The sequence below is a fragment of the Melospiza melodia genome, chromosome 5 (genome assembly GCF_035770615.1).
Source record: "Melospiza melodia melodia isolate bMelMel2 chromosome 5, bMelMel2.pri, whole genome shotgun sequence".
Classification (NCBI taxonomy): Eukaryota; Metazoa; Chordata; class Aves; order Passeriformes; family Passerellidae; genus Melospiza; species Melospiza melodia.
In genome coordinates, this window is record NC_086198.1 from 13,032,613 (window position 1) to 13,058,588 (window position 25,976).

At 37.7% G+C, this 25,976-nt stretch overlaps 1 protein-coding gene across 3 annotated transcripts in view; it reads right to left on the bottom strand.

Annotated features, from left to right (window-relative positions):
• GLRB (glycine receptor beta) overlaps positions 1 to 25,768 on the bottom strand; it is a 48,122-nt gene extending 22,354 nt beyond the window's left edge. For 2 of the 3 annotated variants that reach the window (XM_063156315.1, XM_063156313.1), the window contains exons 1-5: positions 25,590 to 25,668; positions 24,119 to 24,272; positions 12,673 to 12,779; positions 10,049 to 10,116; positions 2,752 to 2,981 (exon numbers count right to left, since the gene is read on the bottom strand). In XM_063156315.1, coding sequence (XP_063012385.1) covers positions 2,752 to 2,981; positions 10,049 to 10,116; positions 12,673 to 12,779; positions 24,119 to 24,240 — 527 coding nt within the window. In that variant the 5' untranslated portion in view covers positions 24,241 to 24,272; positions 25,590 to 25,668. Of the gene's footprint in view, positions 1 to 2,751; positions 2,982 to 10,048; positions 10,117 to 12,672; positions 12,780 to 24,118; positions 24,273 to 25,589; positions 25,669 to 25,711 lie in introns of those variants that run through there. The other variant, XM_063156314.1, reaches the window with a different exon arrangement.
• Positions 25,769 to 25,976: the final 208 nt, after the last annotated feature.

The window sequence follows — 25,976 nt, forward strand, 5'->3', positions numbered from 1 at the left end:
CTGGAATCTAGGTGCCCTGGTTTCACCTGGGACAGTTAGTTTTTTCCCTAGTAGCTGGCACAGTGCTGTGCTCTGGATTCAGTATGAGGACAGCATGGATAACACACTGATGTTTCTGGTTGTTGCTGAGTAGTGCTTACCAGAAACCAAGGAGTTTTCAGTTTCTGCCAGTCAGAAGGTACACAAGGAGATGGGAGGCAGTAGGTAGTGAGCAATTCTATTTTGCATCACTTGTTTCTCTTGGTTTTAGGTCTCTCCTTTGTTCCTCTTATTATAATTAGTATTAGCATTAATACCTATATTTTGTTCTACCTTGCTGCAATTTTTAAGCTGTTCTCGACCCACAAATTCTATGGCCTTTATTTTCCTGCTTCTCCTTCCCATACCACTGAGGCCAGGAAGAAGTGAGTGAATGGTATTTAGTTTCCAGCTGGGGTTAAACCCTGACAGCACATAAAGTTTAATATGCACAGCATCTTGCAGCAAAGAATGCCATAGCTAACCCGCACACACTCTAATCATGCTTTTTTATCTATCCTCAGTCTGTCTCATAGTTTTTTCACTGTAAAAGAAGGCAAAAAACCAATGTCCATCCATTCTCTCTGTGCCATTCATGATTTAGAGACCTCTATGGCACCACCTCAATTATTTTGCTTTTTCCAGTGTGAAAAGTTCAGCCTTTCTCAGCTGTTCCACACCTTTGACTGTTCTTGTCTCCCCTCCTTCAGCTGGAAGACCAGAATTGCATTCAGAATGTAAGTATGGCATACTTTTATGCACTAGGATGACTTTAATCCCTAATACTTCCAAGAATTCAATTCACTTTCTCAAATAGTACTGAGTTATTAGCTGACATTTTCAGAGAACTATCAACTACTGCTGAAAGCTAATTTTTTTGGCTGGAAATAACCAACTCTAGATCAATCAGGCTTTATGTGAAGCTAAAATAATTTTTTTCCCTCATGCATGATTTCCAGTTGTTTACACTGAATTTCATCCCACACTTTGTTGCTTAGTCATTAGATTGACTTGTGGTTCTCACTGTTGTCTCTTATCTTTACTGTTCTGCATATTTTGCTATCATCAAATGCACTTGCAAATTCAGTTTTTCAGGTGATTTATGTTGAAAAGCACAGAACACAGAATAGATTTATTTTTGGGGGGGCAGTCAACTCTTTTACTTCCCTTGATGTGAGCAGTAGCTGTTTATTCCTGCATTCAGTTTCCTAATTCTTAATTATTTGTGCAAGAGCTTTCTCTCACACAAATTTTGCCATAAAGTATTTTGATAACTGGAGAGTCTTTCATTTACACATGATAATACCTCTGTAAACTAGAAACACAAGACATAGAAATTACATATTTTAAAAATGTAATCAAACCACAGTCCCTAAAATAATTCATCTTACCTGCATACATATCAATAAACAGTATTTTTAGAAGATAGCAATAATTTTTAACTTCATTGAACCTGGTTTTCTTTTTTGCACTTTTTCAGAGATAGTTTTCTATCCAAAACACTTCCATTATTATTCACTCAATATTCACTAATCATTAACCATTCCTATTGAGCTCCTTTATAAATACCTGCAACCTAGCAAAAATATTTGAAAAATATTTCGGTGTTTTATTTAACATTTGCTCTTTCAAAAGGGAAACTTCTTTCATAGCTGGAAGTTATTTTCTACCTTGAAATATTAATTTCTACACACTTCAGAACTACAGAAGCAGCTGAAATCAAAACCAAGACCTTCAGAGCAATCAAAATGAAATGCTTTGATTGCCCAATGTATTTTCTTTTCTGATCACTGCCAGCAATTGTCTTGAGACTGATTTTTCTCACCCTGTTTTGAAATGGTAAAAAAAGAACCCAAACTCTTTCATATTGTTTCTCTTTTTTTTCCATCCATTTCTACTGCAGGAAGCAATAGCTCATGTGAACCTAGCTTCTCAAGTGGTTCTCTCTTAAAGGTAATGTTGCAGTATATTCAGACATCATTCTTATGTCTATCAGGGCAATATGTTACAGCACACACTAGAAGAAAATTCACTTCCTGTTAGAAAATTTAGCCTAATCTCTACAAACTGTAAACTATAAACTCTCCATATCTGTAATTCACTATCACCTCCCTTTTAATCAACTAATTTGCTGGTTTAAGTGGATGACTATTTTTGTGTCATTGTGTATACCTTTGATAAACCAAGTTAAACCACCAAAAAGGTATATGTTAATTGCAATTCAATTGAACAGCAATTTGGAGGCTTCTGAAAAGAATTATATCCAGTGAGGCATAGAAATTCATCAGGATTTTTTCGCAGTACTTTTACAAAACATACATATTCACAAATTTTATAATATCTGCTTTCCCTATATCTTTAGCAAGTAATCATTGTTTACTTTAGTTGCTGTAAAAATTCAAGTAGTGTGCAACATATACAGCTTTATTGAAGGCTATATTTCAGATATATTATCCACTCCACTATGCTTCTAGGAACCTAAGAAATTATCAAAAGGGTTCAAATTTAGTTAGTTCAGTGTGTTAGGTTATCATGTATATAGACACCAAATTTCTCACACTTGCAGCACTATCATCTGATTTCTTTACACGTTATTACAGCATTGTTTAGAAACTGTCTCATATAAATTTAAATGTTAGTAATAAGTTGTATTACAATACTAAGGCTAATACAGAATATATGCTTCACATAAAATCACTTTAAAAAACCAGTGGAAACATTTAAATAAAATACCTCATGCTGACTAGGACATCTCCATCCCGAAATATAAAAAGAAGGATATTTTCTTGTGTGACATCATGGAAGTTAGCATTTTTTTCATTTGCAAAGAATAAGTCTGGCTTCCAAAGACACTTAAACATAGTTGGGTCCACTGTCAGTGTATCTGAACCTCTCCAGTCATTGGGCAGTTTGAGTCTGGGGTCATTCCACTTCTGTCTTAGAAAGATGTTGACTCTATAATCCTGATCAGAAGAATAAACAAACATTAGACTACCCAAAAGTCTAGCAAAAACTCCACAGAGAAATAAAACCATTCCACCAGACTTGGAAGAGAAAAAATTATGCCCTGATTTTTCTATCACAAAGACAGTAATCACTATTCAAATTACATTACAAAGTATTATGTTTAACAGACTTCAGTACAAACAGATTACATCTCACTCATGGTTTTGAATACAGCAACTTTCCTTAAACAAAGGATCAAATTGCCACTCCAAAGTAATTTTTGCATTCCCTCAGTAAAAGCTCCTGTTACCCAGGCATAGAGAAAGGCATGCAGCAGGGCAGAGAGAGGCCATAGTTTGATGGCACTAAATGGCTGCAGGCAGCAGGCACGATATCACATCTTCCAGGATATCCTGTGAGTGCCAATTCCAGTTTCCTCTCCATTTGTTTGTAGCACACTGATGGCAAAATATCATATTATAAAAGCAGGAAACAGAACAAAAAGGTAGATAATAGATTTTATACTAGACACCCAGAATACAGCCTCAGACCTTCTACCAGTGATCTGGAACTATCTTGGTAACAGGAAAACTGATGACAGCTTGCAACATAAGTACTGAGGTAGCACGTATGAAAGGAGAAACAGAATCAGTCTCAAAGAGACAAAAATCAAGGCTTTACAGAGGAAATCTCCTTCTGAAATCAGTAGGAATCTGGCTGAAGGAATGACAGTAGTAGAGCCACGCTCATCGAGAACCTAATTTTGCTTCTGGGAACTGGAGTAGCATGTGTCTCAGGGCAAAATGATACCCTGCACGTGTTCTGTGCTTAGTGAAAGCTGTGTGCATCCAAAGGAAGAATCTGACCTAGAATGTCAGCTAGGATTTTTCAGTCTTTTCTCTTAAGCCTTTTTGTTTTTTACATTTACATTTAAGCCAGCGCCTCTTTTTGATGTATATGTAAACAAGGCAGATCACGTACAGAGAAAGAATAAAGTTATTGTTGGAAAAAAAAGTTAAACTAACCCAAAAAAATGAATTAAAATTCTGTATGTAAGATTATTTCTATCTCCAGTCTTCACAGTTGCCTTCTATAGCGTGCTTTGCTTTTTCATAATTGTCTACTAGGTACAAAGCCTCCTGAGATAAGGGCTGTGTCTCTCAGAGCAGTGAAAACACTGCTACTGCTCTACAATTACACCAAAATGCTAGAAATATGGGAGTGAAGATTCTCAACATATTTTTGGTTTGTTAATGGATTCTGCACACAAAAAAATTTTATTAAGTTTTCTACTCTCTGTGTCAATTACTCTCACACATTTTTTTGTTGATACAATTGAATTATCTTCTGCTATACTTACTGCATTTACAGTCCAGAGCAGGTGCCATGTTGAGACAGTCATCCTAACTTCAACCAGAAGGAGTCCACTTGGCTAAGACCTCATGCAGAATAATTTATTCTGATTTGCTCTGTATAGTTAAATACAGTGCCCTCTTTCCCATGTCCAGTCCACCAGCTAAATTACCCCAAGTATTTCTTTATTACACTATACTGTGTAATATTTTTCCTTACTGCATTGTAAGGAAAAGCAAAGCATCAAAACTCCGCAATTGGTATTTGTTGGTAGTTGGATTTGGAAAAAATGTACATAGTCTGAGTCTTATTTATACAAAGACCTATGTTGTCTTGCCAAGGTAAAGAAGAAGCAAAAAATGGTTAATATGAAGTGAATTTGTACTGGAAGGCTCTCATAGAGAAGCTTCATAATTGGAGGGAATTCAGGTCATTATCTCAGAAAGCATCTTTTCAATTATATGTATATAATTGAAAATTTCCTTTACTTGCTTCTTGCTGAAGTTCCCATTCCATATGCACTTCTTCTCTCAGTGAAAAAAAATACTCTAAACCATACGAGATAAATACTGCATACCATTCATGCTCACAAGCATTACACTGTTGGTTACACTGAATTCAATTTCCCCATAAACGAGTGCATTACCCTAATTTCAAACAAAATAAGATACCTTCTCAAAGCCATAGGCAAATGATAAGCACTGTGCAACACTTGCCTTCAGCTTACCATTCAGTAGAAGGAGATGCTTACATCACTGAAAAGCAGAATGCACTGGCAAAATAAGAATTGGAAGTAAGATCAGGTGGATGCTATTTTATTTTCTTCCTTGCTCTATTACAAATGAACTTAAACACCAAATAATCAGATGTTTGGACATTTTAAGAACTTGAGTCTGTTCCCATTTAACTCAGAGAAAGAAAAATCTCATTAATCTAAAATGGGGAGGTTCAGGCCCAAAGTAGAGACGTTGACAGGGATACTTGGAGAGGAAGGCCACCACATACTTGGGGCAATCCAGAGAATGTAAAAAAAAGCAAAGAGATGTCATAATACAAAATTGTGGCTAGCCAGACAACAATGTGCAAAATCTGCTTCTTAGAAGAGCATGCACCCTTACAGCATCTGGCAGCAATAAAGACTATGATCTGGTAAAAATTTACTTTGAAAGAAGTCTGTGACCAGTCCTCTCATATTCGCACAATGAATTTTAAGATTCAGTAAGTGTATTAGAATTAGGTTGAACAGGGGCTGAAGAAACAATCTGCATGGAGCACATGGTCTTCCTGGTGTACATTTTACAAATGTTTTTTGAATTTGCAGAGTGATTGGCATTTTATAGTAAAGGAGAGTCAAATAGCAACTAAAAAGGCTGTAAGTGGGGGAAGAGGATGGAAGAGACATTCGTCAACATCAGAGCTAGGAGGACCTGCTAGGTAGAAGGAAACACAGAAGCATTCTACAGGGCTTTGTTTTCCCATGTAACTCCAACAGAAGGCAAGTTGTTTTCAGGGAGGTTGGGAGGCATTCTAGGAAATATTTCAGAAGTCTACTAAACAGTGTGCATGTGGCCACAAAACCACCTCAGGCCAGAAAGCAAGCATAGCCTATACATATCTCTGCAAAACAGAGCACATAGATGATCACAAAATGCACTCACACACAAAGAAAGGTAGCATAATAGTGTTCCCATTTAATGAAGTAAAAAATGTCATTTTTAAGATTAAAATAAGGAAACGGAATGTTTTTTATAGTCACAAATATTAAAAAGACCTTTCTGTAAGATTTTAAAGTCAAGGAGAAGGAAGAACTGGAGTTTTGTTGCTTGAGTCAGTGAAGAAAGGTCACACTGCAAGCAAAAACCTTGAACATAGATTCTGTAGACAGAAAGTCAGATCATCATCACAGAAAAAAAAATTATAGCCCCAGGGGTATTTATACCAGAAACTCTCTATCCCTAGGAATCCTTGACTGGTCATCCAGTTTAAAACAGTTTCTAAATGTGACATAATCACCCTATTATACCACAATTCTGCAGTCTCAAAAAATGTGTGAAAACTCAGGAGCAGAGTTAACATGGGATCCTTGACAAGGGGTCTAACAATAGAGAAGGAAGCAAGTTACAGGATTCAGGATAAAGGAAGCTTACTGGAATGTAGCAGCTGTGGTGTAAGCTCTTCTCCTTTTTATCTGTATGAATTCTGATTCTCTCTGTAGTTCACAAATTCTTTTGCTTAGTTTTTTCCAAGAAACTTGCTTTATAAGTGTGGAAGCACTGCAGTTCTCTTCAATATTGAAAACACAACATGAACACTATCCTTTCTAAAGACAGAGCAAGCATTTGCCCTTCAGATTCTTCATGAAGGCTTGATTAAAGTGATACAGGATTCTGGGCACAGGACCCACAAAATGGGTACTCTTTGGCTTTGAAACAAAGTAACTTCAATGATTTTCTATAAATAAATTCCCTCCTTTCTTAAATCTAAGTGGACTCTACCTCAGAAGGAGCTAATTTCAACTCTTTGAGGATGAGCCAACTGCATAGCTAAGAACATAATTATCACAGGACCAGAAGGACAGCAAGCAAGGTCTTCTCTCACTGTCACTCTACACATTTGTTTGTTGGGCCTTCTACCATAACCTGTCTTCCAGTCATCTGGTACCCATTGTTATTTTTCCCCACACTTCCATCACGCAAACCAAGGAATCATTGCTTTAGCATGGCTTTACCCTGACATAGATTTTGCAAAAATTTATGAGTTCAATTATTACAGCCAGCAGTGGCTAGAGAGCAAAGCATCATCACAATAATTCATTGACTGAAAAACTTAGAAATGTATTATTTCAAAGATTCTGATATCACTCCAACCAGTTTAGTAGCTTCTGGTAATTTTAGAGACAGTCTATAAATCAATACTCCTCATGATTCTCACCAATGCCAGAAAAAGTAGAGATGCAGCCAGCGACTCTCTTCTCCAACATCAAGGAACTTTTGCAGCAGTTCTGGTACTTCTGGAAATGTCTACTTTCTAAACACAAGAGACCCCTCTGATCCTTCACCTCCAGGAAATATTTTTGGTGCCTCACCTCCAGGAAATATTTCTCCTGTGATTCCAGAAGTACAAGTCTTTTCCTATTCTAAGAGATCCATTTCTACTGTCCGGTGTATTACCCAGACCAAGTACAATCCTATCCCCAAGAGAGAAGTGATTCCTGAATATCCAGTGCCCACTGCAGCAGGAAGAATTTTCCAAAAAATACATGGAAGAACAGATTGACTGTTAATTTTGTCAGTGCTTCCTGTATTAGATTAAGGCAATCAAGAAGTAACCCAAATTTGACATAAACATGCTTAGCTATCATGGTGATCAGCTAGACATAGAAATCTAAATGAAAGCATAAAATAAAGTAAGGATGGTGTCTGATGCTCTCAGTTACAGAGAGCATGACTGCACATCCTAGGAAATTTGTGAGTGACCATATCAGGAAGGTATTGGAATATGAATCCCAATATTACCAGTCAGATTGTGCCTGGGCCAGTCTGACCCTTGCTGCTGGGCCAAAGGAGGCAACTGTGGTGTATCACCCCAGAGACACCTTTAGCTTGCTGGTGGTTGCAGCTGGGCACTGAACAAGTCCAGGCTTGGTAGGAACTCCGTTTACCTTAGGAAGGAAGGCTTCAGGCTAATGGTGAGGAAGAAGGAGATGGATTCTGCTGGAGGGTTTATATCCAGAGCTTTATTCCATGGTCACAGCTCCAGCAGAATAGTGAGCAGATGGTCTCATTACCTTTTTAAGCTCAGGGACAGGGGGAGGGGAGGTACAGGTGAGCCACCAACCAGGTGGGAGGGGCAGGGTCTCAGGGGAGGATGACACCCAGACAGGCCAATGACCCCTGGGCCTGAGGGGCATCCTTTGAACTTGACCAACCACACGACGCCTGGCTGGAATGTTAAGTCTGAGTGACAGGACTCACTCAGCATGGGGGCAAGGGGGAAGGGAGAGAGGTACAGGCACACCTGGGAAGGGACCCGGAAGTTTAAAACAGGCTATTATAACACACTGCAACAGGAAGGCACAGACAGGCATATTTACATGGTTGTGGAGAGCATACTTTTATTTTTTGGAAGGGCTGGTGGAAGCAAATCTCTCACATTCATGCTTTGTTACTATCTGAATCTGGGTGAATTGTAAAAAAGCCTCTTTAAAAGTCATTTTTTAAAGCATGCAACTAATTTCAGAAACTTGAAAGGGCCATCTGGCCCAATATATTGGATATCTTAAGACACTTATCTCAGTCTTACTTTCCTGCTCTTCCTCCCTGCCCCTCTTTAAATTTAAGTTCTCTTTTTATTTTCAGAAATAAATCTTGTGGCCTTTGGGCAAACTTACATTTTTTCATTTTAATGTCACTTCCCACTAATGCTGTTAGTTGACTTACTATCATTTGCAATCAGACATAAATCTCTGCTAGCTAAAGAAACAAATTTTTGGCCAAGCTGCTCAAAACTGTTCCAGCCACCATTTATTTCAACTTGGAGTGTCTCTGCAGTCCTATTGAAATTTCATTAGGGTGACATGTAAGCTGGTTCTGAGTTTTAAGTGGGCACTTACTTCCAACAACAACAAAAATGTGTTTTATTGCCTATTAGTGGTATTGTGGTTTATTGCTTCCCTGCCATTATGTGTCAGAATGCTGCCTTGGTCACAGCATTAAAAAAGCAACTTGATTTTGGGAACTGCCTCAATGCCTTAGATGCAGCAGGTCACCAAAGAGATCAGGGAATGCCTCAGAACTCCCACTCAGTGCATGTCTTGGTTGAGGCTTCCATGTACTGGCACGACACGGTGCATTCCCCTCTTTTTTACACAAAAGGAAAACCTGATCAGGTCAGAACATCTTCAATAACTAAATGCATTTTTTGGCAATCTTTTTGATAGTATTTGTTGGAGACAACGTGACAAAAAAAGATCTGCAAGCCCCAAAATAGCAGAAAGTGCTTTGCTGAAGGAACTCATAGTTTGAAATTGATTTTATTTCCCAAAGAAACAAAACAAGTCAAAATTGCAGTGAGGATTATTTCAGCCTGTTATTGACATGCTGAAATTTTCTGGCTGAACTGGAAACACATTTTTATAAACTTCACTCCCCAGTTTGTCTTTCCCATGTAGTAAATAAACAGCAGGAAGGCTATGGTAATTGATAGCCTATTCCTTTACTAATGCTCCTTGTATTCCATCACAATTTATTTACATCTTCAGACCCACACAAAATAAAGAACCTATACATTTCATCCTTATGCACCTCTGTTCTTTTTCTCTCATATACAGTCTTAGTTTGGGGTTTTCTGAATAACACACCAAGCAACCAATGTAATAACTCTCAGGAAGATCTTCAACTCATACTGTCAAATGGGTTCTTCCAATGAACATAATAACTTATGGAAATTAGTCTAGCTCTTGCATCTTAGAAAACATGGATTTCCTTTCATGTAAATCCGATTCTAGAGCTATAGACTCTAAATCTGTGGACATATATAGAGGGAAATATATTAATAGGTTTAGGTTTACAACATAAAGCACAGTCAGACAGTAACTAACCCCATTAACTTAATTCTCAGTGTCTGAAACCACAAAAAATATTTCTATTTTATAGTTCATAATCCTCAGTCTGAAGTTTAATTTAGTAAGAAAATCTCCATTTGTACTACATGAATTTAATTTCACTCTTACCATAGTTGTCTCTTGAATTGACCCAAAGCTGTTAATGAAGATGTTAACTGCAACATCGACTGGAATTCCTTTAAAAAAAATAATTCTAGTGAGCTACACAATTCAGTAAAAGTACATTATCCTTCATTTAAAGTTCCTTTATACTGGTATCACAATTTCACAATGTAACTTTATCTTTTTAAGTTAGTATATATACAGTTATGAAAGTCAAAAGAAATCACTAAACCTCTTTGTAACCTAGAAGAAAAAGGTAAAAATAAAACTCCTTAGTCCAGAGAGCTAATCTTACAGTATTCCACTGACTATATATGTAAATTAATAGTGTTTGAATTCCATGATTTTCTGTTATCTCAGAATGAGTAAGCCAGTATTCCTTTTGCACACACTGTAATGGATAAGGCAATTCGTATTTCTAGCAGCAGACACTTTTAACTGTCAGGGTCATAATGAGACTATCATCCCACATTACCTGTTTATGATTTATGATGAGGTATTTCCTTATGCTTTAAGAGGATACCTCTTTGTGCAAGTAAAGTACATAAGCCTTTACCTGCCTGTAAAATATGAATACAGGCAGGTAAAATTATTGCATGCATCTTTCACAGCTATATAGCCTTGGTGTGAAAGAGTAGGAAATGGTTACCAATTAACCAAGAAAAATTTCTAGAAGTCAGCAGCTGTGAAGACATTAAGATGGTCTGGATTTTTTTCTCTTTTCCACAGCCAGGATTCCTGTAGTTGAAGAGGGATGGTATGACAGCTGCTACATCTGCCCCCTGTCACCCTGCGGGAATTCATTGGCAGTCATTTAATCTGGTGTTAACAGAGAGTTATCACAGAGCAAGGAGAAGTGGCCTGATAATTGAGAGAACTAATTATGGACCACTACTTTTATTTAGTACCTCTATGGTATGAATGTCAGGATGTCCACTGGATGCAGGTATGTAATTTACACTGTTACAAATACTCAGTGGGTTTCTTCCTACTTTCAGCAGCAAAAGAGATATAGGAATATATGAATACTGTTTTGACAGACTAAGCAAACACAGTGCTAAGTAACATGTTTCTTCCAATAGCATGTTTGTTTGCATAAAATATTTTTCTGCACATTTAATACATAAATTCAAACTCATTCTCTTGGTCACCAGAAATTTATGAAGATAAAATTTCACTTCTTCAGTTAAACCAATTTGTTTGGTTTGGTTTTTTAATCAGACTATTAAAGTGTGAGGCTTTCGCTTTTTAATCAGACTATTAAAGTGTGAGGCTTTCGGTTATGCAGTAAGCACAATATTTCTTTTAATGTCTGATGCATGAGACAGAGCACCCATCACATCACTAGTAGCCAAGAGTGTACTCTCTCTTCCAGATTTGAATAGGATGTGCCATCCATGAAAATCACTCATGTGTGAGGAACATTTTAACATAGGCAAACCACTTGTCAGAAAATGTTCTTTTTCTTCCACCTCCCTCTGAGTTAAGATTACATGTCCTCCCTTTCCCTTCTGTCTTGATTCTTACCAGACTGCCAGAAGGGTTATCAAAAATATAAAGAAATCTGCACCATGCTTTGTGATTACAAGCTGATTATGCTGAAGAACAGGTAGAGAAAAGGCTGGACATTTATTCTTCGTGACAAGACTCAGTGCTGAAAACATAAATATGGTTCTACAGAGAATAAGAAAGAAGCAGTACACTTGCTGAGAACTGAGTTTAATATGTTTATAAAACTGTTAAATAGAACTGAAAATAGCCTCTTCAAAAGCAAAATAAACATTTAAGATTTCAAAATTTTTCATACTAGTGATATTCATGTTAAAATATCTCTTAATGCTCATATAATTATACGAGGAGCTTTAAAATGAAAGAGCTGTTTTATGTAAACTGCATTGCCTATATGTAATAAAATTGCCTACATCTTTTTAGTAGTACATTATTTACAGAAGGTAAATAATCTAATTCCTGAAAAGTCTAATTTACAGCCTAACTTGTGTGAATTCTTAGAGGTTTGGCAGAGAATATGTATTTCAACTTTTTCTTCTCGTGTAAGGATTCACACACTCTACACAGAAGAATCCTGCAACATCTGTCTACCAGGGAGATGTTTTAATGGCAGAAAATGTGTTTCAATGCATTACCTATATGGATTCCTGAAGTGCGAAGTTTTATAACTAAAACATCTTTAAAAGATTTAATAATTCCATAGTTTGCTTATAGTGATACTGCTGACCCCAACTTTTTGTAATCATTTTAAAGGATGTCTATAGAGAAATTATTGGTTTAAAATGCTGTAAAGCAGAGTCCAACTAAAATGTAGAGATAAAATATATTTTAAAACTTATTCTATAAATTCTATTTCTACACTTAAAAAGTCTTTTACAAAATAAGACCAATAGTAATGAAGCATCACATACTATTATGATAATGAAATCCTAACACATTATCTTTCATTTCAAAAGGATAAATATCTTCTGCAGCTTCACACTATCTAGGGAGGCTTCCATTAAAAAAAAAGCAACAACAGATATTTAGCTTGTGAGTATTATATCTACATAATTTTTCTCTGTTTGAAAAGAGAAATTAAAATCCAAAGATTAAAAAAGAGGCTGAAGTATCTGACAAACCTTTGAAATTAGGCCTTATCCTGGGATCATAGCTGAGCAATAGTCTATTCAAGATATTGCTGGTAGAATTAGCAGGTACTCTTGCAAGGTCTTCAGCTGATTGCTGCCTGTAAAAAAAAGTTCATTAGTTACTACCAAGACAGAAACAATTGCATGCTTAAACTGAAGTGATTTTAAAGTAATGCCATAAATGCCTTTTCACAAGCAAAAAAAAGTTCATTATTTTCAGGTGCCATACTGTATAGTCTTCCTTTCCTTGAGAAGTTTCAGTATTTTTCAAGAAACTACTTGTGTAATAAACACAAATGCTCTCTGACATACTCTTAACTGTAAACTTGGAAGCAAATACACTACAATTCACGAATTGTTCCCTTCCCTCCTAACAAAAATATGCAGAGGGACATGATTTCTTCATTAGTAGAAAGCAGCCATGTGAACTATTTTTAGTGACTGTCAGATTAGGAACCTTAGTAAATTGACAGCCACTTTGTAGGTGCCAAAGCATGCAGAGGCTTTTGGCAGTCTCCTGCTCTCACATGCCAGCTATTCCACCCAGAGCTGGAGAATTGCATAATCTCTTTGTCAAGTGCTAATAAAAACTTTACTACAGAAAACAAGGCCTTGGACTCTCTTGTTTTGCAGAGGGAATTTAAACATCTTCATTGCCTTGCCATTATTGTGCTGGGTGTTAAATGAAAGCCATTGCTGCAATTAAAAAAAACTGTGACAGGTAAATGTAGCTACAAGAGTACATGAAATTGAGTGTAATAAAAAGCAATATGGGTGAGTCAGTGCCCTCCCCAGGTATTTTAAACACCAAGCAGATGTAAATGAATTTGTATATTTCCTGAACCTGTTCAGTGACTGTTTCCAGTTTTGAATTCTGTCTCATAATTACTTTTCCATCCCTTTTATGATTACTTTGCTGTCTTTCTGTCATTATAATTCAGTAACCAGGATGCCATGTAAAGATAAGAGGAACACCCTACATAGGTATAATTCATATGCATCAACATTATCACCTCTTGCAAACTAATGTACAAATGTATTTTTAAAAATGATCAAGTTTATTTCCTTAATGTTTTCCATAATCAGCATCAGCTGCTGTTGCCTTCTTCACCCTGTAGTTTCTTGTTTTCATTATTGTCTCCTATACCAATGTCAGTTTGACAGACCTACAGGTTATTCTGTATAACAGCTAAGTTTTTTTTAATTCTCATCCTTCAGTTTCCCTCATGTCCTCTGGGATTTCTGCCTTATTTAAACATTTTTTGAAGAAAATATTAACTCTACAGAAGGATTTTAACCAGTTAAAAAAAACAACAAAAAACCACCACATGAATGTATTAGACCTCCTGATTTTAAAATGTCCAATTATGGTATCTCCTGTTCAGCATTTTCTTTATTGATTACTGAGAAATTAATTAATTAATAAATATCAGCATAGCATGACATTGGCATTTGATTGAAAACTGGAGATGAGACCAGAGCCTAGCCCTTGAAGAGCTTTTATTAATAACCTTACCTTTAAAAACAACTGCTTTAACTCAAACCATAAAGGCAAAGGGAATCAGATTTGCTGACTTGGTAGCACTCACTATGCCTTCCCAAAGAGATTTAATCTTCTCAGTTAATGTTTAACAACTAAAATATTTATAAATAAAACTATGAAGGAATTCCCTATTATTAAAAACATGTCAACCATTATGAAAGCATAAATGCATTTTATTATATCATAGTCTCCTTGATACCCATTGAGCATTTTATTGTTCAGGAAAAAAATAATCAGATTTCTGTCTTCTTTGTTGCATTCTGAAACCTAAAGCTGCATATCTGCTTAGTTAGCTAGCTTAGCTTAGCTTTTCTTGTATTTACTTGATGTTATAAATGAGAAAAAAATTATGGCAATAAAATGGCACTAAATCCTCCTTGAAATTTTGATTACTAAACAGTAATTAGCAGGATAAATATGCATTCCAAAAACTACACAGAGATGTACCTACCAAGAAATATGTATCCAGGAGGATATCTTAAACTATAGGATGCAGGAAAAGAATTCTGGAGCAGCGTTAAGTGGCTGCTGTATATAATTCCCCACCCATCTCTTGCAGTAAACACACTATAACCTCAGTGATCTGTAACAACCACATAGGTGAACTAATTGTTCCAGCAGAACTTCTCCAGAGATAATTGGTCTTCTAATAAAAAAGGAAGCATTTACTTCTAACAACATATATTAACTTCCTGTTATGTATACAGATTTGCATGCTCTGTATACAATAAGCCTCTGTTAATTTAATATTAGAGCAATTAAAAAAGGAATATGTGTCCTAACTCTTTTCTTAATAATTGAAAGATTGTCTTTCAAACAATCCTCCCAGGGCTGAGTTTTTATATTTTACTTAGAATTGGATCATTAAGCAAAAGAATTATTTTATTTCTTCATCTGGTCAGGCAGCTGGACTAGATGATCATTGAAGGTCCCTTCCAGCTGAAATGTTCTATTCCATTCTATTCTATTCTATTCTATTCTATTCTATTCTATTCTATTCTATTCTATTCTATTCTATTCTATTCTATTCTATTCTATTCCATTCCATTCCATTCCATTCCATTCCATTTCTGTAATTTTGAGATGTGTTTGGTTTTCAGTGATGACCTTTACCAATGAAGAGGTTGCTACAGAAACACCATAAACCAGCTTTGCACACTTTTTGTGCTGTTACCACTAGCTGGACAAAAGGAAAACAAAAGATAAAGATTATTTTCCATTTTCTAAAAAGAGCAATTCAGAAATAAATGTTCATTTAGCTATTAAAAAGGCAGGCAAACACTCTGTATGCTGTGTTTTATCAGATATAGAAAGGTTCATGCCACTGCTTCCTTGCAAGTCTCACAAATTAACATCTAAAACATCTACATCAGATGTCTACAAAAGGTACACTCATAAAATAATCTACTTAATACTGAAAATAAGATTTCTTTCTAAATTATGTATGTCCAGTACAATGCAATATGAAAACAAATCCAAGCAACAACTAATGAACAAACTTAAATAATTTTTTTTTTATTTTTGTCATGGGTTATACAAAAAAGTTCATTAAATAGTGAAAAGAGTAATCTGAACTACACAGGATAACATGGGCATATAAATGAAACACAGATGCTCATAAAAAGCAATGAGGAAAAGAGAAAAAAATTGGGAAATTAAATGAGTGAGCAACAAACAGCAAAGGAAAGCCAAATAAAGCTGACAGGTTTATTTGTCTCTTCAAGAAGACTAAAGTGGCAGCTTTGTGAGATCTGAGCTGCGCTGCAAAAGTATATTAATACAAATATCTGTTCAAGTTGTTTGTTCAAAAGCCAACCAGAAACTGGGCAAAGGAGACTTATTGCACTGGAAAGACAGTGATGGGAAGAACAACGACAGCATAGCTTGCTGGTAAAGAACACCAGAATCACATCTTGCACAAGTCCTCGGGTTGTGTTTTGAACTTACACAAGTGTGTAGTGCATTTGTCCTTGCTTATCTAAGAACCAAGTGAAATCCTTACACATTTGTCCTTGCTTATCTAAGAATCAAGTGAAATACAATGACATCGGCTGCTTTGAGTTAGGAGGACAAGCACTGAGATTCGGTACTTGCTACTTTTAAAGGTCACTTCGAATGAAGTCATTGAAATAGCTACTGGGAAAAAAAAAGCTCTGCTGAGTATCAGTCATATTTTCACTGTGGTTCTTTTACAGCATGCTGTCATTAAACTACCATCATTGAACAGAACACAAGGAAACTTCACCACAATAACTGGATTTCTTTCTGAGAATCTTGCTGACCAAAATGCCTAAATTTCACTTGCAAATCAGTACATCAGATGTGTTCCTTGGGGTGAGTTAAGAAGTTAACCACACTTTTATAGCAACAGATGAGCAAAAAGACCTAATGAGAGAGTTACTGGGATGTGTTAGGTGCTTGGATAAAGAGGTTGGAACTATTAATGTGAGACATTTACCTACAGCCACAACCACCCTGGTTTAATTGGCCATTGTGGAATGAATTAACGAGAGGCATATTTGTATATTACATAAGACAAAAAGGATTTGAGCTGAGATCTGCCTTTGTAGAAGAATCTTACTTCAGTGTGCTAAATGCTGAGTCCCACATAACAACACACCGACTGAGAAGTTATTTACCATTTTTTCTAATTCCACCTCCAATTTTCCCATTGTAAAAAGCTGGTAACTTTGATTTCCATCAGTTTCAGCATGCATTTTAATTTTAATGCATTTATTTCAACCTGTGTTGAATGCATGTAGAGCTGATGGAAAGCATTTAGAAACAGGAATGTAGCACTCTTCACAGTAATTCATGAGTTCTAAGCAAGATACAGTAAATACCAAAGGATAAGGCAACAAAAGCCTCACAGTTGCTATGAAGTCAATTTAAAAGCTAGTAATTGTAAAGCTAGAACTTTCCCTACCAAAAATTTTTACCTAAGTAACAATTAAAAAAGCCCACACAACCAACATAAAATACTCAAACCCAAACTGATTTTTCTGTCTCTGAATAAATAAAATGGAAAACAACCAGCATTCTTGTATACACAGAAGTATCTTCACTTCTTCAAACAGTGTCCTCACAATCCAGAGAGAAAACAAGGTACAGTTAGTCTTTTGCTATAACATCCCTGTGTGAAATGCCTGATGTTTCAGAGGTTACATCTGAATCAAAGAATTGCTTTACATACTGTATTTCACAGGACATGCAGTAAGCTGCTCATCTCCTCTTCCAATGCAGCTCTACACATTTTACTGCCTTTGAAGATCATGATCAACATTTTAAGTTGATGGCAACAGGTAATTATTTTCATAATTCACTAATCAAAATCCAGAATTTCAGATAAGCAGATATGCATGACAAAAGGAAGCAAGTATTATACTTGGTTTGAAATTTATATAGCTTTACATTTGTGTTAGGCAAATGTGTCAGAAGACATTATATTTCTATATGTCATCATGACATTTATTCTCTCAGAACTCACCAAAGTTACAAGGAGTCCTTTCCACATGCAGTACTATAGGAGGAAAGAATATAAACAATATTCTACACAAGCAGGAAGGAAAGCATTTTCATAGTTCTAAATTACTGACAGATAAAAATACATGATGGAAACTGATGATGGAAACTGACATTTGAGTCATGTAAAATGGCTGTGTACATGTGAGAAAGATAAAAATAGGTATGGGGAACATAATATCAATCTATTATCCCACCATATATTTTAAGTACAATTTTCCTGGTATAAACTATCAGTGTTCTGATTTGCAGGCATTTGATTTTTTGAGTGCAATAATTTTAAGCATAAAAACAAGTTAATAAATATAAATGGCATACTATATAACTCTTCTGAGTGATCTGTCTAATCTCTAGTATGTTTAATAGCTACATTTTCAAACTGTGCAAGGTGACTTATCTATTCCTAAGAAGATTCATTACAATTACTCCAGTGAAAAGTAGTATTACTAATTACACTAAAACTATGGTACTCTGAGTCACCATTTACATGCCTTCACAAATGAAGTTGACAGCTAAACACCTAAAATGAGACAGGTAGCTTCAGTACTGAAATTTGGAGGTAGTGCGGTGTGGTAAAGAAAAGAGAAAGGTTCCTTCATAGCTAATTTGGAACAAAAACCCAGATTAGGCACCCTGAATTTTGAACTGCGAGTTGAGGGGGTGAAACAGCTCGTCTTTCATCTCATGTTGTAGACAGACCAACGAGAACAGTCTCCTAATGTGGACATGCACACAACCTTCCTGCAGTTAGGTAGTGTCAATAGCTGTTAGTGTCACTACTTCAGTCCTTGTCTTGCAGAAACCTCTTAAATCCAGCTTTGGTTTCATAATTCAACATTCCCAGGGTTAGACACCTTAAGGACTGTTTATATGGGAATCTGAAGTGCCTTATTAGTTACTAAACTTGAGAAAGAAAGCTGGTTCATCTGCCTGCCACAGAGCTGACAGCCCCCAAACCAACAGAGCCAGGTTAGCATGGTATTTCACCCAGCCTGAACTGGTACTGCTCTCAGCAATGTGGTTTTTTGCTGAAGTTAGCTTGCTTGCTCCTAGCTTAGGCATCTCTGCATCCCACCAAAGTCACCACCTGTGAACCCTGTGCATAATGGGTGTCTTGTGGTGTCTTGATATAGCACAGAGATGTAAAACAGGATAAGCATCCAAGCATTTAAGCAACATTTTGGAATTTGTCTACATCAGTTCCATACCTCAATATTTTCTTTACAAATGCTCTAAGTATGGAGACAATAGAAGGACCTTGGTAAAATCTAACCACCTGCATGGTGGTGTAAGTGGAGATATAAAAGGAAAATATAAGTTGAGATACATTCTATATAATTTGCCTTAACAACAGAGTTTAGACCTATGGTTTTGCTTGGGCTTGGGTAAAGATGGTGCAATTCAACCCACAGATCCAAGTTTTTTTTCAGTCTGGATGTTATATATGAAATACAAAGTCTGTAACTTTTCCACACAATTTTGGTGTCTCACCACTCCAGAGTTGAGAATGGAGCAAACGTTGCTCACCAAGAGGGAAAGTTACTGAATGAGAACCAGCCAATCATGCTTAACCACTGCTTTATAGCACAGCTTGGGTTTTGCTTATACAGCTTTACCTTTTACTGCCACCACATTTAACCATTTTGAAAACAAATTCACAAACCTTCTGGAATGTGGCCATATCTGTCTGGGATCACAGCTTTCCATGAGAGTTACATGACACAGAATAATAAAAGCATTCACCAACTGCTGTTACTAAAGGGCAGAAGAATTTTTATAGGAACAAGACCTAGGCTCTGAAAAGTACTTATCATTGGAATGACTGTCAGATGTATAACCAAATCCAGGCTTTCCTTTCAACTTCATTCTACCTCCTCCCACAAAGTGTATAAACCCTTCCACCACACCTACATATGAAAATGTTCACAGACTATCAACAGCGTCTTCTAGATGACGGGAATGAAGAGAGACATGATGCCACTTTCCCAGCAATTACATTTTGGGGTTGGTCAGATACAGATAGAGAGGTGATGTATACCCAAACACTTGATAAAAAAGTTACAGTTCATGAAGAAGTGGAGAGGAGCTATAGTGTAAAATATATTTCGAACTTTTACTTTAGTTTTAGTAGGAAGAGCATGTCAGAAGCCTAAAGTTAACCAAGAGAAATTTGAAAACAGAGTTTCAAACAACTCTGCTTTAAACACATCAAAGCCTTTTTTCCCTAGTTCCACAGTCTTTGTTGTTGTTTTTTAAAAGAAGCTGTTTATTGAACCTTCGCATCTGTGACCTTTCTAAGCTTCTGCCCTGGCAGATGGCACAAGCCATGTTTTCTGGAGGGCTTAGAGGGCCATTTCACAGTTTCTGAAGTAGCTGATATACTTTGTTCAATACAAGCCAAATATGATTTGTACTCTGGCGTTGTGCATAAAAAAGGTCTCTGTAGATATTATACAGTATTTAGTGAATCATCCTCAAGGATATAAATCTCCATGTGCATAAAGGTGAAGAGAGATGCTGTTTTCAAAGCACTGTTTTCCTGCTATCCAGACAAAAGGATGAGATTTAGGGACTGAGGTTTTGCTCTCAGCATTGCTGTGGCATTAGGGACGCTGAGAGATCTTCTGAAGTGAAAGCTGTGCAAGTGAACAGCTGAGTCATCCTAAACTATAATTTACAGGGATAGCTGTGATGATGACCACAGTCATTACTGATTTTGTTAGCTGCTATGTGACACTCTTACTTATCTATTCCTCCTCTAGTACTGTAATAACCAAGCTTCCCTTTCCTTATAATTTCATTTGTCTAGAGATCTTGAGTAGTTTTGAGCACAGACCTTCCAGGCTGCTACGGATTGTGGAGATAACAGCAGCAGCTCAAACGCCATAAAATAACTGAAGTGTTTATTATGGTATAACTAAAGGAAAAACACTTTTCAGCAGCGCTCTAAGTCACAGCTAACTGTCCCACATGTTTAAGAGAAGCAAGGTATTATGAGGAATTATGAAGAAGTTAATAATAGCTAAGTAACAAAGTCTGTGAGCAGGAAAGAGATCAAGTAATTTAATCCATCTGCAGCTGTATAAAAATAATCTGTATTAAGTATATGAAATTTCAAAATAAGCTTTGTAAACAGTAATACACTTTTTTTTTTCTTGAAGAGATAGCCCTGATTTTTTTTTTTACAGATTTTCCATGGAAACAAAAGGCAAAAGTTTTGTTACTAAAGCTTTGTATTTCATTGCACTTTGTATCTGTGGAAGCCAGTTTCTTAGATTTATGGTGTAAAACTCCCTATTATAACATTTTAGGCCCAATTTCTTTGTTAATCAACAAAGATTCAGGAATCAGACAGAAGTATAATTACTCTGTGTTTCACTTGGAAAGCCTGAGGTAAGAAGGAAAATGATCTAAATGTAGGATGTGAAATCTTACATCTGTTCTGAGAAAGCATTAAATCAAAGTAAGAACCAAATGATTAAGCATCAGTTTCAAGAAACTCTTCAATAAAAACCTAGGAAAAATAGTTTCAGGAATAAATGAAAATAAGAGGTCAAATCAAACCACTATCACACAATGCACTGAGAAGTACAGCATCATGAACCATCACCATAGTTTGCTCTAAGATACAAAATAGAATTTTCCTGATTTAAGGAAGCAAATATCTGTTTATGAGACAATAATGAACTTTTTATGGGGTTTCTAATCAGCTTTTTTTCATCTTATCCTAAGAGTAGTTAATTTTATGCCAGAGGGGTGCATTTGGCAAAAGCTTGTATTCTGGAGAGCCATAAAAGGAAAAGTTAAAGTATGCTTAAATTTTATCCAAGCAAATTCATGATAAAGTCCCAAGACAGTCTTGTAGCCATCCATTTCTTAACATCAAATTAAGAAACTCAGGCAGTAATATGAAATTCAATATAAGTTTTTCCTAAATAATGATTTGCATAGATTTGGATTTCATTATAAAGTTTGCAAGACTTCTCTGTATACAACTACTAATGCAGGTTTTTGTTCTCTCGAAGAATTAAAATTTAGCTTTTCACATGCTGCAAGGAGATAAAAGGCAATAATTTGTTACAGGTAAGCTTTAAACTTTATTGCACCAGTAACCAATGCAAATTAAAGGTGGATTAAGAGTTTAACTTCTAAATGTACATTTACATTAGGAATTTGTACCATTCAATTTTATAAATAATACAAAAGTTTTTTGGTTAAAAAATAAAATGCATTCTTCTAAAATATTTCTTTCACGATTACTAGGAAATTTTTCATTTAGACACTTCCTTGAGTAGTTTCAGTCAACCCTTATAGTGTCATTTGATTCCCTCTCCACTGCATTGTTTTGGTTAGATTCTGAGGAAAGACTGTTTGCTTTTTTCACAAAGAAAAAATTACTACTAGTAGGCAACCTCTTTTACAACATAGAGTGCCACCAAATCATGAAGTTTTGTGAAAGATCTTTTAAAAAATGCTGATGATTGGAAGTTTGCCAACAGCAGCCTGAGTTAAGAGAGCATTGGGCAGCTTCTCTGCCAGACAGAGCTGATTTTCATTGCTCATTCACATGACAGGTCTTCTAGATGCCAGCCACACAAACAGCAAGCCCACTATTACAAGTGGTTGTCCCTCAAGCTGTCAACTTCAGGCAAGTGAGATATGGACAACTTGGTCATTATTCAGGAGATCAAACAGGACTCATTGCTACGGCAAATCTTGCCAGCAGCACTGCACAATGGATCAACAAGTACTGGATTCACCAGTGTTTTTGCAGACAGATTCAACTGGAAAAGTATCACTTTGAAAATGATAGCATGTATTCAATGTTTTTTCAAGTGTATTGGTGACAAATGACATCATATTTAATAGTACCAAGAAATACTGGGCTTAAAATAAAAATAAACAAGAAAAATCTACTCACTTACAAAGATAAAATGACATTGTTGTTTTGAATTCTGATAAGACTAAGTCAAGAACAGGGGGAAATGCTAGCTATTTAAACAAGACCATGGAAGACCTGGATGCAGTTCCCAGCTGCCTAACTCACTTTCCAAGGGCTTCTGTTCTGATGACTGTCCTGGGAACCCTGACATTTCTCTCCTTGCTATAAACTCTCACAGTAGCTCAGACCAAAAGCCTCATCCCAAACTCAACTTAAATTTTAAAAGGGAAAGAATAGGTAGGGGTCATTTCAGATGAGTCATGATCACATTTTAGACATACCTTAATGTACTCAAATCTAACAACAAATATAATTTTTTAGGTTTGATATAAAAAAAAAAAGAGAAGGAAGACATGCATCATATGTAGAAACATCCTAAAATTTGAGGCTACAAATAAACATCACTGTCAATATTTGAAAAGAATGGAAACTTTAAAAAGTATTACTTGAACAATGTATCTGTCGGATTATTCCGCTTTTACTTTGTTTTTTCTTTGGAACAAGTTGATTAATGCTAAATAACCAGTCTAACATTCTGTACCTCTTCTTTTATGGTCAAAGAAAAAATATGTTTTAACTTTGTCTAAACAATTTTAATATTTCAGTCATAGCAATTTTCTACACTTACTGGCAACTTATCATAGTCCATCAATCTTTTCCTCAGATATTTACAATGTAACACTAAAAAATGAGTAAGGCTGGCCAAGAAAATTATAAAAATATCACTCGCAAATAAAATATTGTCCTATGGATCACAGTGTAAAGTGTGGTAGGCATTAGAAAGAGGGAGTATTTATAACATCAATTAATCATAGGTGTCCAGAAAACATCCTCTATTCAACTGGGCAATCACAGATTATAATTTCTGTATTTTTACAGGGAGACTATTCCATAAGTGCATACTTTATAGCAGCAATCAGTACAGACACCTCCATAAAAGTTACAGAATTATACACGATTGATGAAAGATGCTGAAGACCTTAGTTCTATTCAACATGCAACAAGAATATGTGTAGGGCAAGCCTTCTCTTACAGAACTAGCTAACCAGAAGCTGAAATTCATCATGACAGTTTTGAACCCTCCTTGCTTTCCCCAAGACACCTGCAACATGATGCTAGACAGCACAGCACTATGGGACCATGCTACTGTGAACCCATGAATAGCAAGGCACCTTACCAAGGTGCTGAAATCCGCCACAAGAAAAGCAACAATTACTGCGGCTTAGATTTTCCCTTGCACTAAAACAGAAGACTTGATGTAGAAGGAAAACAATGACAGATGCTGGTCAACCCATTCCCACCACAGACCCCCCCCCCCATCCTCTCAGCAGAAAGCACCACCTTCTACTTCAATTGCCACATCATTTCCTCTGTTAAAAACAGGGCAGGATCACCATCATACAAAAGCATAAAAGAAAGCAGGAACATACGATGGACATAGATATTGCTTCTTTTTCCCTTTTCCTTTCTTTGAAGACTTCTCTTTGGAATAGACTTCTTCAACCCATAAGGAGAATGAGATGAAACATAAAATTGCTAGTAAGAACTTCATCTTGAAGGTTATGCTTCAGAGAAATCTTCAGTCTGTGGTAAAAGAAAGCAGTTTATGTTAGTAGGGCTGGATATGGCAAAAGGAAATACACACCTGAAAAAGTAAACAAATATTTCATGGGAGTTGGGTTTTTTGTTGTCCTTCGTCAGTTGCTGGAGAGAGAATCTGTTCACATGTATCCCTGACATGAAACTGACTTAGGCAATTTCCAGAGAGTCAAGTAGCTTCCCAAAGTTGAAACTGACAGTAAGGAAGAGATTTAAATGCAGATCTGCTTCAGTGTGTTTAAGGAATGTGATGTCTTGCAAAGACTGCCTAACTGAAAATATTCCAAGAAGCTTGGAAAAGGGTTCCACACCAGAAATGTATCAACTGCATTAAATACAATGTCAACCAGTCATGTAGCAAGGCGAGGAACTGCAAGCTCTCTGTGACCTTGCACAGATAAAATAGCAATCATTTCAACGCTGACTATGACAGGAGGTTATAAATACAATTTTATGTACAGAATTTAAACACAGTAATTTTGTATGAAGCATTTCCACTGCAGAGCCAGCACTGACAGGGCCTTGCGAAGATGACTAAACACAACCCGCAGTACTATGCTTTATTCCATCGTGCTCAGCGTAATATTTAAACTTCTCTGGGGCAAAAGCACGTACCCCAAAGGCCAGGAGATGAGTCTGTGTTCGGTCAGTGGCAGCTCCACCTGCCCCTGGCCACACCACTGCGGCACCCAAGGCATTTTCTATTTGTTTGCCATTCCACGTATAATTAATTCCCATACATTTCCTTGGGCCAACAGAAATCTCGCAGATGCCTCAGAACCTGCTGCATTTTCTACTTTCATTTATTAGGATTTTTCCCCGCACTGTTTCCAAAGAGCTGTGCCTCTCCCTCTTTTCCCCCACCTCCGGGAGGTACCGGGATGCTTCGGCTGCCCCTTCTCCGGGAGCCGCGGCACCGCCATCCCCCCGGCCCGGCCGGGAAAGGTCGCGGGTCTGCCCCTGCCGCCACCGGCCCCTGTCCTGGCCTCCCGGCCAGAGGCCTCCCACGGCCCCGGCACCGGGGAGGGAGCGGCCTCCCCTCCGCGCTGCCGGCTCTCCGCGGGGAGCGGGAGGACGAGACGAGCGGGGCTCCCCTGGCGGCCCCGGCAGCACCCCCGCCCGGGCCGTGCCCCAGCGCCGCCCGCCGCCGCCCCACGGCGCTGGCCGAGGTGCTGACGGGCTCGGCCGTGCCGCCCGGCGGAACGGGGCCCTCGGGCCGGACCCTCGATCCCCGCCCGCCCCACCGGGGAGCGGGCCCCGCCCGCACATGCGGCCCCGCCGCCGCCCGCGCCCCGCGCTCACCGCCGGACGCTGCGATCCCCCCGCGCTCAGCGGCGGCGGCGGCGGCCCGGGAGCGGGCGGGCCATGCCGCGGCCCGGCCGCAGCGACAGCGCGGCTCCTCCGGCGGCGGAGCGAGCCCCTACCTCCGGCGGTGCCTCCGCGGCCAGTGAGCATGTGCGGCGCCGCGGCGCTCCCCAGCGAGCACGTCCCGGAGCCCGCCCACACTCGGGCGCTGCGCGCCGGGAGGGGCAGCGGGGCCGCCAGCCCGGACCCCCGGCCCTGCCGCCGCTGGACACGGGGCACCGGCGGCACGGTGGGAGGTGGGGAAGGGGGTGACGAGACGAAGCGTCCTCTGGTCTCTGGCAGGAGGAAAATGCGTTCGATAGTGGTGTTGGGAGATACCTAACA